The following is a 15670-nucleotide window of genomic DNA, read 5'->3' as shown; positions in this document are numbered from 1 at the left end:
CAGAAATTGCGTGAATGTGAAAAGCACAGGAGACCTAGAACAAGCCCCAGCTGCAAATGGAAGGGATGAAACAGCTAGAAATTATAAACAGTGGAAAGAAAAAGGAGTTTGGAAGAGCAAAATGGAGGAATGGGAAAACGGGGACAGGAATGAGGAGGGAGAGAACAGGATATAAGCTGCAAGGGCCCCCCCCCCCCCCGCAGAAGGTCTGAGATATCAGGGTTTTGTTTAAAGGGGGAAGGGGGTGGGGAGTGAGGATAAGAAGGCTCTTACGTTTTCTTTTATTGTTACTTCCTCTTTCTCTTTTTCGTTTGGTTGAAGGAAAGTGCTTCTGAATTAGTGAAAGGAAGACGCCTCTGAAAGTTAAGAGGGGATATTTTATTCTAGCTGCCCAGGACAACCAAAGTGCTCACTTGAAAATGACAAAACGACCCCCCCAAAAAAAAAAAGGCACAGAGAAAAATCAAAACTTAAAACAGACAACCTAAAGGAGGCTTTTTTTAAAAAAAAAAAAAATTGCAAAATGAAGGGTCCGGAGTCTTGAACCTGCTCTTGTTTAGCCGCCCTAAAATTGGTAGCCGTTACGCTTTTCAAAAACAAGTGTGCGTGTGTGTGTTTGCAATGCTGCCTAGGATATCTAGGCATGGTGGGGTTCTTATAGAGCCAAGGTGGCGCAGTGGTTAAATGCAGCACTGCAGGCTACTTCAGCTGACTGCAGTTCTGCAGTTCTGCTGTTCAAATCTCACCGGCTCAGGGTTGACTCAGCCTTCCATCCTTCCGAGGTGGGTAAAATGAGGACCCAGACTGTGGAGGCGATATGCTGACTCTGTAAACCGCTTAGAGAGGGCTGAAAGCCCTATGAAGCGGTATATGTCTAACTGCTATTGCTATTGCTATTTGGTGCTCTCTTGAGCATAGTTGTTTTTCTTGCAGACATTTTCATTACCCATCCAGGTAACGTCATCAGTGCTAGAAGGAAGCGAGGTTTCCTCTTTTGTATACAGGTGGCTTGCCTTGCCGGTGTGGTTGAAAGTGTTCTTGGCAGTTCCTTGCTTGGACATTTCTTTACCGTTTGTTTGTCTGAGTTGCTGATGGCAAGCCCCTGTATACAAAATGAGAGCAAACCCCACTCCCTTCTAGCATTGATGGCGTAACCTAGCTGGGTCGTGAAATGTCAACCAAGCTCAGAGTGCACCAAGTTCAATCCTGAACTACAAATATTATCTTCTATTGATAAGATACGGAGTTTCCTGATATATAATGGTCATTTGGACATTATTTTCACAATGTGTGTATTTCTTTCCAGGCAGACCTTCCCAATTAGCAATAGCAATAGCAATAGCAGTTGGATTTATATACCGCTTCATAGGGCTTTCAGCCCTCTCTAAGCGGTTCACAGAGTCAGCATATCGCCCCCAACAACAATCTGGGTCCTCATTTTACCCACCTCGGAAGGATGGAAAGCTGAGTCAACCTTGAGCCGGTGAGATTTGAACAGCCGAACTGCAGAACTGCAGTCAGCTGAAGTAGCCTGCAGTACTGCACCCTAACCACTGTGCCACCTCGGCTCAGTAACGGTTAATGCTGCACTGCCACGAACAGTAATTAACATTAAGAAAATTGAATGGTAACTAATTTTCCGTTGCAGCAGGGGTTCAAAATATAAAATACCGTATTTTTCGGAGTATAAGATGCACCTTTTTCCCTCAAAAAAGAGGGTGAAAATCTGGGTGCATCTTATACACTGAATACAGCTTTTTATGCCTCCTGAAACCCCGCCCCCTTCACCAAAATGGACGTGCAGAGCCGTTAGGAGGCTTTCAGAGTGCTCCTGGGGGCTGGGGAGGGCAGAAATGAGAGGTAAACTGGCAGCTTTTTGCTCAATTCTGCCCCCACCAGCCCCAAGAGCACTCTGAAAGCCTTCTAAAGGCTATGCATGCCCTTTTTTTGACAAAAAACTGGCCCATTCTCGTGAAAAACGGGCCATTTTTTGCTTCTCTCTCCGCCCCCCCCCCCCCCCGCAGGAGCACTCTACAAGCCTCCTAAAGGCTATGCATGCCCTTTTTTTTTTAAGAAAAAAAACCGGGCCGTTTTTGGGAGGTCTGCAGAGTGCAAAAACTTTTTTTTTAATTTGCCTCTTCAAAACCTTGGTGGGTCTTATACTCTGATGCGTCTTATACTCCGAAAAATACGGTAGATTTGCATTCAAATGCCAGCTTAACAAACATTTCCATGGTCTAGACCAGGGGTCTCCAACCCCTGGCCGCAGCCGAGTACCGGGCCATGGCCCATTCGGAACCTGCAGGCGAATGTGTGTGTGTGTCTCCGCAGCTCCACTTCTACGAGCGGCGGGCGAGCAGGGGCACACGTGCAGCTCCATTTGCGCGAGCGTTGTGTCTGTGAGTGCCCACCGCTGGCGCAAATGGAGCTGCGTCCTTACCCACCCCTCGTGCAGAGCCATCCCCTCTCCCCACCCCCTTGCTGGTGAGCATGCCGGTTGGGGGAATTCTGGGAAGTTGGAATCCACCCATCTTAAATTGGTCAAGGATAGAGAAAGGCCACTCTAGGCAGCCCAGATTCCTGGCTTGGCAGCTCTTGATGCCAACTGCTATGATGTCAGAGAATGCTATTGTATCAAGCAAGGTAAAGCCAACAGAAAGGGGCATTTTTAATGTGAGAGAATCTAGGGCAGTGATGGCAAACCTTTTTGGCTCCGGTGCCCAAACCGGAACATGTGTGCATGTGAGCGCATGCACACTGGAACCCTAAAGACCAACTGGCCGCCTCACACATGCCTATTTTGGGAGCATTTTTTTTGCCCATTTTCAGAGCATTTTTCAAAAACAGTCTGAAAATGGGCCGAAAAATGCCTTGAAAACAGCCCAAAAATGGCCTGGTTTTTTGGCTGTTTTGGGGGACTGTTTTCAGGCACCTGTGAAGTCTAGCTGGCCAATGCGCGTGTGAGCGCCAGAAACCAGAGGAGCAGCTGGTGAGGGCATGCGTGGCCACAGAGGGGGCTCGGCGTGCCACCTCTGGCACGCATGGCATAGGTTCGCCATCAGGGGTCTAGGGGAAACTCTGGAAAGGTTTGTTCTGAGGCAGGGAAGGTCTGGGAGGGGGTGGGACTCACATGTAAGGCCTTACATAAGCAAGCAGCTGATGAGAAGGACGGATAACGACATGCTCTCTTTCAAATTAGGCAAGCTTTGTCCTTCTTGCTTGGCTACAGACCGGAGTCTTCACAAGACCAGATAGGAAAGGACTAAACAATGCAAAAAAGGGGGGTGGAAAGAGGGTTGTGGTGGGATGGTCTCGATGTTGATGACAGAGCTTTTGGGGGAAGGGGGTGGGTGGGGGAATGCGCCTGAGATGTCTCCCGTCTTCACACACCCACACACGCCCCTCCCCAAATGCATGGTAGGTCATGGAGGAAGCAGCGAGGGCGCGCACACAATCAAGATGGCCAAAGGGAGGGGGAAAAAAACAAAACACCAGAATGAGGTGGCTGTGGGAATGGCGTGGCCTGAGCTTGGCGGCTTGTTTCAGACAGAAGATGCAGAGTTTGGGAAACTCTAAGGCAGCCAATTGAATGGCATTTCCACCGGGTGCCAATCAAAGGCCAAAAGGAAGCGCAGCTTCGTTCAGAATGTCAATCATGGAAAGGAAGTTCCGGGTTTCTTAAAGGCCGCATGAAGGGTAACGTCCATATCACAAGGCAACGGAGCAGTGACTTTCGGGGGCTCCCTCCGAGCTTTCTGCAAAATTGGGGGGGGGATTTCCTAGCCCCAACATCTTGGGCAGGGACAGTGATGGACTTTACAAAACGTGCATCCTCCCCCATGGAAAACTCACTCGGCTGCCGAGACAAAGTAGTTCAGGTGCCCCTCGTTCTCATCCAGGACTTCCCGGGTGCGGGCTTCCCCCGTCGACTGCAACCCGATCACCACGCACTGCGGAAGGCAAGCCGGGGAAGAAATGAGACCAAGGATGGCCAGCATGTGGAAAAGAGCAAACATCAAGATGTGGAACAGAACTGGCTGATAAAACTCAGGAATTGAAAGTGATGGGAGGAGTGGGAGGGGTGGGGAAAGGAGGAAGAGGAGACAGAGGAGGAAGAGAAAGGAAAATGGGAAGGAGGTAAAGGAGGAGGGAGGGGGAGGGGGGAAAGGAGAAGGAAGATGAGGAGGAGGAAGTGAGAAGGAAAAGGACAAGGACAGGGAGAAGGAAGAAGAGAAGAAGGAAGAGAAGGAAAAGGAGGAGGAGGAGAGGGAGGGAAAGGAGAATGAGAAGGAAAAGGAGGAAGAAGAGAAAAAGGAGGAGGAGGAAGAGAGGTGGTGAAGGAGGAGGAGGGAGGGAAAGGGAATGAGAAGGAAGAGGAGGAGGAAGAAGTGAGAAGGAAAAGGACAGGGAAGAAGAGAAGGTGGAAGAGAAAGAAAGAGGAGAGGAGGAGGAGGAAGAGAAAGAAAAGGAAGAGAAGGAGGAGGAGGAGGAAAAGGAGAAGGAGGAAGACAGGGGGTGAAGGAGGAGGAGGAGGGAGGGAAGGAATGAGAAGGAAGAGGAGGAGGGGGAGGAAGGGAAAGGAGAATGAGAAGGAAAAGGAGGAGGAAGAGGAAAAGGAGGAGGAGGAAGAGAGGTAGTGAAGGAGGAGGAGGAGGGAAGGAGGAAGGGGAAGAGAAGGGGAAGGAGAAGGGAGAGGAGGAGGAAGTGAGAAGGAAAAGGACAGGGAGAAGGAAAAGGAGGAGGAAGAGGAGGGAGGGAAAGGAAAACGAGAAGGAAAAGGAGGAAGAGGAGGAGGGAGGGAAGGAGGGAAAGAGGAGGGAAAGAGAAGGAAGAGGAGGAGGAGGAGGAGGAGGAGGAGGAGGAAAAGGAGAATATTTGAATGGTTAATCGAAAGAAAAACCTTCTCGCTCACATTCATGAAGAACGAGAGGCAGAAGGAAGGGAAAGGACAGGCTCTCCCTTCTCCGTCCTCACCTTGCCCTTGCTGAGCTCCTCCTTGGCCAGCTCCACCAGGCGCCGGACTTTGGCAGCAATGCAGAGGTACTTGAAGAAGCGCTGGTGAGCCCCCCAGAACTGACCCCACAGAGACTTCCGGGACTCCAGGCCAATGAGGTCCGCAGCCTTTTGGAAAACCACCAGGGCTTCTGCCCACTGCAGACAAAGGGGGCGGGGGAGAGTGTTTTATTTATTCTACTTTATTTAATAGCATTTTCAAGATTTTATTTAGTATGAGTTTTATACTGTATTTAACCCTGTGAGAGGGGAGGGACTTGCCCAAAACCAGCCAATGAGCTTCCGTGCCTGAGGAGGGATTAGAACCTGGGCCCTCCCACTCCTAATCCATCTTTTTTTTGCCCTATATACCTGATTGGTTCTTGGGCTGAGAGGGAGGGAACAGCCCAGGGTCAGCCAATGTTTGAGGGGGGAACAAGGAACTGGACTTTTCCTCTCCTTCTTCACTATACTGGCTAAGTAGGTGGGACTGGCCTAAAATCAGCCAACAAGCTTCTGTATCTGAGGAGGGATTAGAATCTGGGTCTTCCCACTCATAATCCGTTTTTTTAATTATTTATTTCATTATTTTATTTATTTAGGAAAAAAAATCTAGAATATTTTTTTTTGCCCTATTGGCTCTTGGGCTGGGAGGGCGGGGCCAGCCCAGAGTCAGCCAATGAGTTTCCGTGGCTAAGGGGGAAGGGGCGGAGAAACTAGATTTTCCCTCTCCAAGTTCCTGGCAAAATGGGAGGGACTGGCCCCAAGTCGGCCAATGAGCTTCATAGTGGTGGAGTAGAGTGTGGATCTCCCTCTTCCTAGACCAGCCCCCTTCCCCACTCTGCTTCATTGGTTCTTGGGCTGAGAGGGAGGGTCTATCCGAAAACTTTGAGGGCTCCTGGGGCTAAGCAGAGATTTGGACCCAGGTCTCACTGCTCCTTCTCTAACCATTACACCACACTGTCCCAAAACCCCGATTAGGGACCCAAGAGATGCTGAGGGGGTCCATACTCTGGACTCTCCTCTTCCAAACCAGCTACAGCAGTGGTGTCCAAACTTGGGAGCTTTAAGACTTGTGGACTTCAGCTCCCAGAATTCCCCAGCCAGCCATGCTGGCTGGGGATTTCTGGGAGTTGAAGTCCACAAGTCTTAAAGTTCCCAAGTTTGGACACCCCTGAGCTACAGTGTTGGCTCTACAACTTGTAACAGAATAACTGAGTTGGAAGGGACCTTGGAGGTCTTCTAGTCCAACCCCCTGCTTAAGCAAGAAACCCTGTACCTAGCAAAATAGGGGAGCGCCAGTTCAATAGCATTACAAAACCCATCCTGCAAATATTACAAAGTCCATATTGCTTGGCCCTCAGGAGAAAAGAGGGGGGGGGAATACCAGTATCCCCCCCCCCCTATAGCAGAGCTCTCCAACCTTGGCAACTTTAAGCCTGACGGACTTCAACTCCCAGAATTCCCCAGCCAGCTGACCATAGACTCCAGGTGGCTCCAGCAAGTGAGTCCAGCTATATCAGAAGAGCCCCCAAAGCATAAAAGCTTACCAGCTTCGCTGCCTTGTTGTACACATCCTTATATGCCGCGTCCAGGGGGATTTCTTCTATCCGGAACGTGACTCCGGAAAAGCTGAGTTGTCGAGCGATGTACATCCCATTCACTTTCATATCCATGGCAACGATCTCCATAGCCCCAACACCTCTGTGGTGGTAGTGGTGGTGGTGGTGGAGGTGGAGGAGGAGGAGGAGGAGGAGGAGGAGGAGGAGAAGAAGAGGTACAGGTGACCTTTAGAGCTGCGGATTTTCCATCACCACCACAAATTCATTCATTCATTTATTCATTCATTCGTATTTATAAGCCCTTTTTCCCACCCCAAAAAGAAAACAATCAAAACACCACAAGCAGAGTTTGGAGATAGCGTGTGACGTCAATGTTTGTTAGAAAAATACATTGCTAGGTGTGTTGGAAAAACTCCCAGGCCTCTCAAAAGCCAGACACACAAGTCAAACAGATGAAACGAAGATAAGGCTGCACAAACAACTGAAACCCCTTTTGCAGCCTGATATAATGTTGATGGAGACAGGTGAAGTTAGGAAAAAATAATATCCTTTTCCAGCTTGGGTCAGCTTTAGCCTTCAAAATCTAAAAAAACCTGTCAAATGGAAAATGCAATGGGGTTTATTTTTAATGCCCCAGAGGCATTAAACCTACAAAGGTGGCCATTCGGACCAAACATCAAGAGGAAGTGTTGGCCAGTGGAACAGGCTGCCTCATGAACTGGGGGTTTCTTCACTAGAAATAGAGGAGGAGGGGGAGTCATCTGCCAGAGGTGCTAAAGGAGATCCTGCACTGAACAGGAGGTTGAACTAGATGAGCCCCCCCCCCCCCCCCCCCAATTCTGGGGTTCTGTGATAACCGGATGCAGCTTTACCTCTTTTCGATGGCATGGAGGAAGTCATCAAAGGAGCGAAAGGGGGTGCCTTCTCCCCATATTCCCAGCCGACTCATGTAAATCATATTCTTTGGCTCAGAGGCACCTGCCGAAGAAGACAGGCCGGTGGGTTGGATGGGAGAAGGAATTGTTAGATGCATTATTTCAGTGGATCAGGCCTTCTACCTTCTCCCATGCTAGCTGAGGAATTCTGGGAGTTGGAGTCCACAAAAAGTTGCTGAGTTTGAGAAACTCCTCTCCTCTCGGCTGTGCCTGCTACCTGCCTGTCTACCTACGGTACCTACCTATCTCTATCAGCTACCTACCTACCTATAGATCTATATCTATCTACCTACCTATATCTCATCTATCCTATCTGTCATCTATCCTATCTATTCTATTCTACTCTGTCTATCTATCACGCTATCATCTATCTACCTATCTATATCTAATCTATCCTATCTGTCATCTATCCTATCTATCCTATCCTATCCTATCCTATCCTATCTATTCTATCTATCACTCTATCATCTACCTATCTATATCTAATCTATCCTATGTGTCATCTATCCTATCTATCCTATCCTATCCTATCTATTCTATCTATCACTCTATCATCTACCTATCTATATCTAATCTATCCTATCTGTCATCTATCCTATCCTATCTACTCTATTCTATCTATTCTATTCTATTAGATTCTGTCTATCACTCTATCATCTATCTACCTATCTATATCTAATCTATGGTATCTGTCATCTATCCTATCCTATCCTATCTATTCTATCCTATCCTATCCTATCTATTCTTCTATTCTATTCTATTCTATTCTATTCTATTCTATTCTGTCTATGTATCACTCTATCATCTATCTACCTATCTGTATATATCATCTATCCTATCTATTCTCTCTCTCTCTCTTTCTCTCATGTATCTCCTATCTGTGCCTATCATTTAGTCTGTCTGTCTGTCTGTCTGTTTGTCTCTCTACCTACCTTTCTATCATCTATCTACCTGTGTCTATAATCTAGTCAGTCAGTTTGTCTGTCCGTCTGTCTACCTACCTTTCTATCATCTACCTACCTATTTGTGTCTATCATCTAGTTTATCTGTCTGTCTGTCTTATCTTTCTATCTGTCTGTCTGTCTATCTATCTATCTATCTATCTATCTATCTATCTATCATCTATCTATCTATCTATCTATCTATCTATCTATCTATCTATCTATCTATCTATCTATCATCTATCATTTACCTACCTACCTACCTACCTACCTAATCTATCTATTCTATCTATCTCCTAACTTCAGGTCCATTTTCCTTTCTCCCATCCTTCCCTTTGTCTCGCTACCATTTTTAAAACCACAACCCTCCCACATGGTCCGGAATAGAGAAATGTGTCACAGTTTCTGGGAAGTCTAAAGACCACATCCTTTGTTCCCCAGAAACGGATGTTCAGAGCTAGCCTGGCTACACACACTTGGGAAAAAAGGGTGTGTTAAACAAGAAGCTCGTGTGTGAAATGCTGGGTGAGGCTAGCCTTCTCTAGCTGGGTTCATGCTGGATGGAGCTTCGACATCCAGAAACAGTCTACCCCCTAGTGTCAATGTGTCTTGATTTAAAGCTGCCCAGAGATGATGCTCTAGCTATAGGGCTGCCCTCCCTCTAAAATGGGCTCAGCGCGATGTGCATCGCTCACCTGTGGCACTGGCGTAGACGACCCTCGCCTTAGGCAGGTTTTTCTGCAGGTCCAATACTGCTTTGCCCATCTTGGTAGAGCTGGCATTTTTGGCTTTGTGGCATTCGTCGAACACAATCTGAGAGCGGAAGTCTCGTTAAGGAGAGACCTTTAAAAAAGGGCGGAGGGGTTCTGGCAGATGGTGGGGGTGGGGGGTGTACGACAAATGGAAGCAGTTCTGAAGGCAAGGGGGGTGTTCTAACCAAGGCTTCCCCAAAAAGCACGAAGCAGAGTCCTGATCCCAACAAAACCCCTTTTGTTAAACGAAAGCAAAGTCCTGGCAAACAGTCTTTCAAAGGAGTATTTATGACCACAGACCTTATCTAGCTTGGAAAGCTGCCATGTAAATATTTTCCAAAGGAGGTGCTATGCAAGGAAAGACTGGGCACAGAGTCTCTGAGATTCACGGACAGATCTTCACACTCCTGAAATGAACGAACGAATAAACGAATTGTTTCCTGCAAAAGCCCCCTCCCCTTTCACTCCTCTTTTATTTCCTATGGGAGGGGCCATTCAGCATCCATCCACCTGTGGCTTTACTCCCAAGTCAACCCTGATTTCTGAGCTGTTCGTTTCTTCTGGCAGCTCTGCGCATGCGCACACTGGGAACAGGTTCCAGCTGTTCGTGTGCCTCCCTGATGTCCGACTCTGAAGGGAGCTGATAACTGTCAGAGGGTCCTGGCCCCCTCTCTGCCTCTGACACAGAGCCCTCATCAGAGCCTTCCCCAGACTCCAGGACTGGCCCATCTTCCTCCCCACCCTCCTCACTACAGGAGGGGAGAGTAAATCATGACTATGGGCAGGTGTGGTCAAAAAAGTCAAGATGGCAGCCAGCCACAAGAGTACAAATGAAGATCTACCTGGAATAGCCTGAGTTGAGTGGGGGAGGGAGAAAACTATCCCCCGTTTCAGGGCTATAAGAAAAATTAAAGCAGTCAATAAATCCAACACTTATCATCTATAAGCCGCCAAAAGGAGGTCCAAAGTACAGGTAGTCCTTGACTTACGACCACAATTGAGCCCCAAATTTCTGCCGCTAAGTGAGATGGTTCCGAAGTGGGTTTCTGTCACATTTTACGACCTTTCTGGCCGCAGTTCGTAATTGAATCACCGCCGCTGTTAAAGTGAGTAACCTGGTTGTTAAACCAATCTGGCTTCCCCATTGGCTTCCCTTGTCAGATGGTGGCAAACCGTCTGGGAATCTGGGTCCCTGAAACCGTCATAAGAAGGGGCCAGTTGCCAAGCATCTGAATTTTGATCATGTGACCACGTGGATGCCGCAACGGTCGTAAGTGTGAAAAATGGTCACCGGTCACTATTTTTCAATGCTGTTGTTGTAACTTCGAACGGTCACTAAATGAAATGGTCGTAGGTCGAGGACCACCTGCCACCTGTGCATTAACCAAAGCCCCTAAAGCAGTGTTTCTCAACCTTGGCAACTTGAGGTCCTGTGGACTTCAACTCTCAGAATTCCCCAGCCAGCTATGCTGGCTGGGGGATTCTGGGAGTTGAAGTCCACAGGACTTCAAGTTGTCAAGGTTGAGAAACACTGCCCTAAAGCCTACAGAGACTTGCTAGTTTATTTCTGTCAGGATACAACACCATCGAAATCATCCTTGCACCAATCCAGAATCTGGTTCAACCGTGTCCTGTGCTGGCCGCCCGCTTGGCTTTCACCGATCAAGGCGGAATAAGTGGCGAATAAAATCCCCTCCGAGGTAGCCGTGTCACCGTATTTAATCTGCAGCAGGGAAAGGTTTTTAAAAATGCAAAATAAATATAAAAAAAAAGATGAGAGGTTTTCACATGCTTCAATGCTGATGCTTTCGGCACAGAAAGGCATCCCAGGTATATGAACAGAGGTCGGGGGGGGGGGGGAATCACGGATGACATATTTCAGTGTTTCCTTAACCTTGGCAAATGTAAGGCAGGTGGACTTCAACTCCCAGAATTCCCCAGTGAGCCAAACACGGACATATTTAATGCAGGGCCATTGAGTGTGAGTGAGCGAGTGAGTGAATGTGGGAAGGAAGGAAGGAAGGAAGGAAGGAAAGAGGGGGAGGAAGGGAGGGAGAAAAGGAAGGAGGGAGGGAAGGAAAGTGGGGGAGGGAAGGCGGAAGAAATGGAAGGCGGGAGGGAAGGAAGGAGGGAGAGGGAGGGAGGGAGGGAGGAAGAAAAGAAAGGAGGGATGGATGGAAGGAAGGAAGGAAAGAGGGGGAGGGAAGGAGGAAGAAACAGAAGGAGGGAAGGAAGGAAGGAAGGAAGGAGGGAGAGGGAGGGAGGAAGAAAAGAAAGGAGGGATGGAAGAAAGGAAGGATGAGGGGGAGGGAGGAAGAAATGGAAGGAGGGAGGAAAGGAAGGAAGGAAGAGGGGGAGGGAGGGAAGGAAGGAAGGAAAGAGGGGGAGGGAAGGAGGAAGAAAGAAGGAGGGAGGGAAGGAAGGAGGGAGAGGGAGGGAGGAAGAAAAGAAAGGAGGGATGGAAGGAAGGAAGGATGAGGGGGAGGGAGGAACAAATGGAAGGAGGGAGGGAAGGAAGGAAGGGGGGGAGGGAAGGAAGGAAGGAAAGAGGGGGAGGGAGGGAGAAAAGAAAGGAGGGAGGGAGGGAAGGAAAGAGGTGGAGGGAAGGAGGAAGAAACAGAAGGAGGGAGGGAAGGAAGGAGGGAGAGGGAGGGAGGAAGAAAAGAAAGGAGGGATGGAAGGAAGGAAGGAGAAGAGGGAGGGAAGGAAGGAAGGAGGAGGGGGAGGGAAGGAAGGACATTTTTCTCTCTTTCTCTCAATAACTATGCAATGCCATCCAATCTATGATATTCTCAAAGGCACCAAAACACAAATAAAACATCCAAACTCAAGAGAGTCCATGGTTACTGGTATCTCAATTTCTGTAAATGAAACCATCTATTTATCATAAACAAACGTTAACAAGAATAAATATGGGCAAATGCAGAATCCCCCGTGCCGAGTTCCCGGTGCTGCCAGTCAGCTTTCCCCATGGGGGTTGGGGTGGGAGGGAAGAGAAAGGAAGCAAAAGGAGAGGGAAAAAAAACGTACCTTGTTTAAAGCATGGACAGGGAGGTGAGGGGCTTCAATATCCTTCAGGTCCCTCTCAGCATCGTATTTCAGATCATTTGAGACGCTGAACCTGAAAAGGGGGGGTGGGGGTGGATGAGCGGAAGAACCAGAAAGAACAGGGGGAGAGGTTTACAAAGGAAGCCGCTTGACTGGCCTCTCAAATACCATACTTTCATTTACAGCCAGTCCTTGACTTATAACTGAGCCTAAATGACAATTACAAGCTACTTTTGAAAAACCTTGCCAAGAAAATGCCAAGAGTATTGGACTCAACAGAATGTAAAAGAGATGGGGGGAGGGAGAGAGAAAGGAGAGAGGAGAGGGAGAGAGAGAGAGAGAGGAGAGGGAGGAGAGGAGAGAGGAGAGGAGAGAGGGATGGAGACGAGAGACAGAAAGGAGAGAGGGGGAGAAAGGGAGGAAGGGGAAAGGAGAGAGATGAGAGAGAAAGAGAGAGGGAGGAAGAGAGGGGAGAGAGGAGAGACAGAGAGGAGAGAGAGAGACAGGGAAGGAGAGAGGGAGGGAGGGGAGGGAAAGGACAGAGACGAGAGAAAGAGAGAAGAGAGGGGGAAGAGAGAGAGGAGAGAGGGGGGGAGAGGAGAGAGAAAAGGGGAGGAGGGAGGGAGGGGAGGGAAAGGAGAGAGAGGAGAGAGAAAGAGAGGGAGGGAGCAATGGAGAGAGGAGAGAGGGGGAGGGAGAGAGAGAGGGAGGGAAAGAGAGGGAAAGGAGAGAGAGGAGAGAGAGAAAGAGAGTGGGAGGGAGGGAGGAGAGAGAGGGGGAGTGGAGAGAGAGAAGGAAGGAGAGAGAGAGGGAAAGGAGAGAGAGACGAGAGAGAGAGGAGGGAGAGGGAGGGAGAGAGGAGAGAGAGGGAGGGAGAGAGGAGAGAGAGTGGGAAGGAGAGAGAAAGGAGGGAGAGAGGAGAGAGAGGGAGGGAAGGAGAGGGAAAGGAGAGAGAGGAGAGAGAAAGAGGGAGGGAGGGAGAGAGGGGAGAGAGGGAGAGGAGAGAGAGAGGGAAGGAGAGAGGGAGGGAATGGAGGGAAAGGAGAGAAAGAGGAGAGAGGAGAGAGAGGGATGGAGAGAGGAGAGGGAGGGAGAGAGGAGAGAGAGAGGGAAGGAGAGGGAAAGGAGGGAGAGAAAGAGAGGAGAGAGTGAACTCCTATTATAGAATGGCTACTCAAATTCTCTTTCTTGAACTAAGTTGGGGGGGGGGGGATAAGCCTTGGGAACCCTATTAATTGGGAAAGGGATACAGAAAAGAGATTTCAATGCAATTCCTGAGAGCTTTAAAACAGAACACGAGGCGATCACTCACCACAGAGCCTTCTTCCTTCCCTTCAGATAATTTTCATAGATGATCCCTGCAACGGTCCGGCCTTTCCCTACGCCCGCCCCATCTCCTATCAGGAATCCAGCTCTCTGACCGCTGGGAAGCAAGTTCTCGTGTTCCTAGAAACCCAGCAAAAAGGAATCAAACAGGGGGGAATCCAGCACTACAGGAGCAAATCCCAGCCACTCGGAAACCTATGACCCCTCTCGGCCGTGTTTCATCAGAACCGCCCAAACCCGGGTCGTGCGTACCTGGCAGGCGTAAACGATGGCTTCCAGCTGCAGTGCAGAGAGCAACCCGTTTTCGGCAATGGATTCGGGGAGGGAGAGGACATAGGTGATATCTGGAGGAGGGACACTGGAAAGCGTGCTGGTTTCTACCACCCGGTCAGGGTGCTGCTTCCCAATTCTCGCTGCGAGACGAAGCAAAAAGACAAGCGTCAAAACCCTTCGAAGCTATTTTTCCAGCTTCTCTGCAGAAACTTTCAAGTTCTCTGCAAGGATCAAATGGCGTGTTCGACCCAAAAAGCCAACAATTCAATGAAAACCCTATTTGAGGCGGGAGGGATTAGGGGCCCTTACCAGCTTTCATTCATATATATGTATATATATATGAATGAATGTCCATTTTGAATTGATTTCAGGCCACCATCGCCTCTGGCTGTTGTTAACTGCCCTATTCTGAGCCTTCAAATCTCCCAGGGGCCATCAGTGGTTTCTCCATAGCTGCTAACCAGTGCATGCGCGCGAAACCACCCGCCCCACCACAGTCCATTTTGGGCCTAGCAGGCCTCGTTGAAGCCTCCTGGGACTAAAAACCGTCGTCCCCTCTCTCTCCACATGCGCGCGTGACCCCTCCCACACACCCCACACATGCGCACGGGTCTTCCGCATGTGCCTTCCCCTGCGCACATATGCGGCAGAGACACAAAACCCAGCTGGCCAGTGGGAGGCACGCACGCGTGGTGGAGCTGTGCTTGGGAGACAGCTCGGGTGCCCGCAGAGAGGGCTCCATGTGCCAATTGTGGCACCCATGCCATAGGTTCGCCATCACGGAGGTAGGGTATTAACTGCCTCTTTAATAGCCTCTTCAGTCATGCCCAGAAGGCAAACAATGATCTAAGACAGGAGGAGGCAGGAGTTTTGGCAAAAATGGGACGCACTGGGCGGAGTTTCAGGAGGCCAAAAATAGCCATATTTGGTGTATAAGACGCATTGACATTTCCTACTATACAATACAATACAATAGCAGAGTTGGAAGGGGACTTGGAGGACTTCTAGTCCAACCCCCTACCTAGGCAGGAAACCCTATACCGTTTCAGACAAATGGCTATCCAACATCTTCTTAAAGACTTCCAGTGTTGGGGCATTCACAACTTCTGGAGGCAACTTCTGTTCCACGGATTAATTGTTCCAACTGTCTGGAAATTTTTCCTCAGTTCTAAGTTGCTTCTCTCCTTGATTAGTTTCCACCCATTGCTTCTTGTTCTACCCTCAGGTGCCTTGGAGAATAGTTTGACTCCCTCTTCTTTGTGGGAACCCCTGAGATATTGGAAGACTGTTATCATGTCTCCCCTAGTCCTTCTTTCTATTAAACTAGACATACCCAGTTCCTGCAACCGTTCTTCATATATTTTAGTCTCCAGTCCCCTAATCATCTTTGTTGCTCTTCTCTGCGCTCTTTCTAGAGTCTCCACATCTTTTCTACATCGTGGCGACCAAAACTGAATGTCGTATTCCAAGTATGGCCTTACCAAGGCATTATAAAGTGGTATTAACACTTCATGTAATCTTGATTCTATCCCTCTGTTTATTTAGCCTAGAAATGGGTTGGCTTTTTTGGCAGCTGCTGCCCATGGCTGGCTCATATTTAAATGGTTGTCCACTAGGACTCCAAGATCCCTCTCACAGTTACTACTGTTGAGCAAGGTACCACCTATACCGTACCTGTGCATTTCGTTTTTGTTGCCTAAATGTAGAACCTTACTCTTTTCACCACTGAATTTCATTTTATTAGATAGTGCCCAATGTTCAAGTTTGTCAAGATCCTTCTGTATCTTGAGCCTATCTTCTGGAGTGTTGGCTATTCCTGCCAGCTTGGTGTCATCTGCAAA

The 15670-nt window shown here is 48.8% G+C and overlaps 1 protein-coding gene across 3 annotated transcripts in view; it reads right to left on the bottom strand.

Annotated features, from left to right (window-relative positions):
- The window catches only part of SBNO2 (strawberry notch homolog 2), a 148933-nt gene that overhangs the window by 27578 nt on the left and 105685 nt on the right, over positions 1–15670 (bottom strand). For all 3 annotated transcript variants that reach the window (XM_087703295.1, XM_087703296.1, XM_087703297.1), the window contains 10 exons: positions 13809–13969; positions 13543–13676; positions 12213–12303; positions 10762–10905; positions 9126–9243; positions 7427–7532; positions 6543–6696; positions 4975–5151; positions 3853–3950; positions 274–356 (listed from right to left, as the gene is read on the bottom strand). In XM_087703295.1, coding sequence (XP_087559421.1) covers positions 274–356; positions 3853–3950; positions 4975–5151; positions 6543–6696; positions 7427–7532; positions 9126–9243; positions 10762–10905; positions 12213–12303; positions 13543–13676; positions 13809–13969 — 1266 coding nt within the window. The remainder of the gene's footprint in view (positions 1–273; positions 357–3852; positions 3951–4974; positions 5152–6542; positions 6697–7426; positions 7533–9125; positions 9244–10761; positions 10906–12212; positions 12304–13542; positions 13677–13808; positions 13970–15670) is intronic.

The sequence above is a fragment of the Thamnophis sirtalis genome, unplaced genomic scaffold (genome assembly GCF_051295495.1).
Source record: "Thamnophis sirtalis isolate CommonGarterSnake01/CBP01778 unplaced genomic scaffold, rThaSir2_p1.2 scaffold_1, whole genome shotgun sequence".
NCBI classification, from domain to species: domain Eukaryota; kingdom Metazoa; phylum Chordata; class Lepidosauria; order Squamata; family Natricidae; genus Thamnophis; species Thamnophis sirtalis.
Note: the sequence above shows the minus strand (reverse complement) of the source record. Positions and strands in the feature narration are given on the sequence as shown.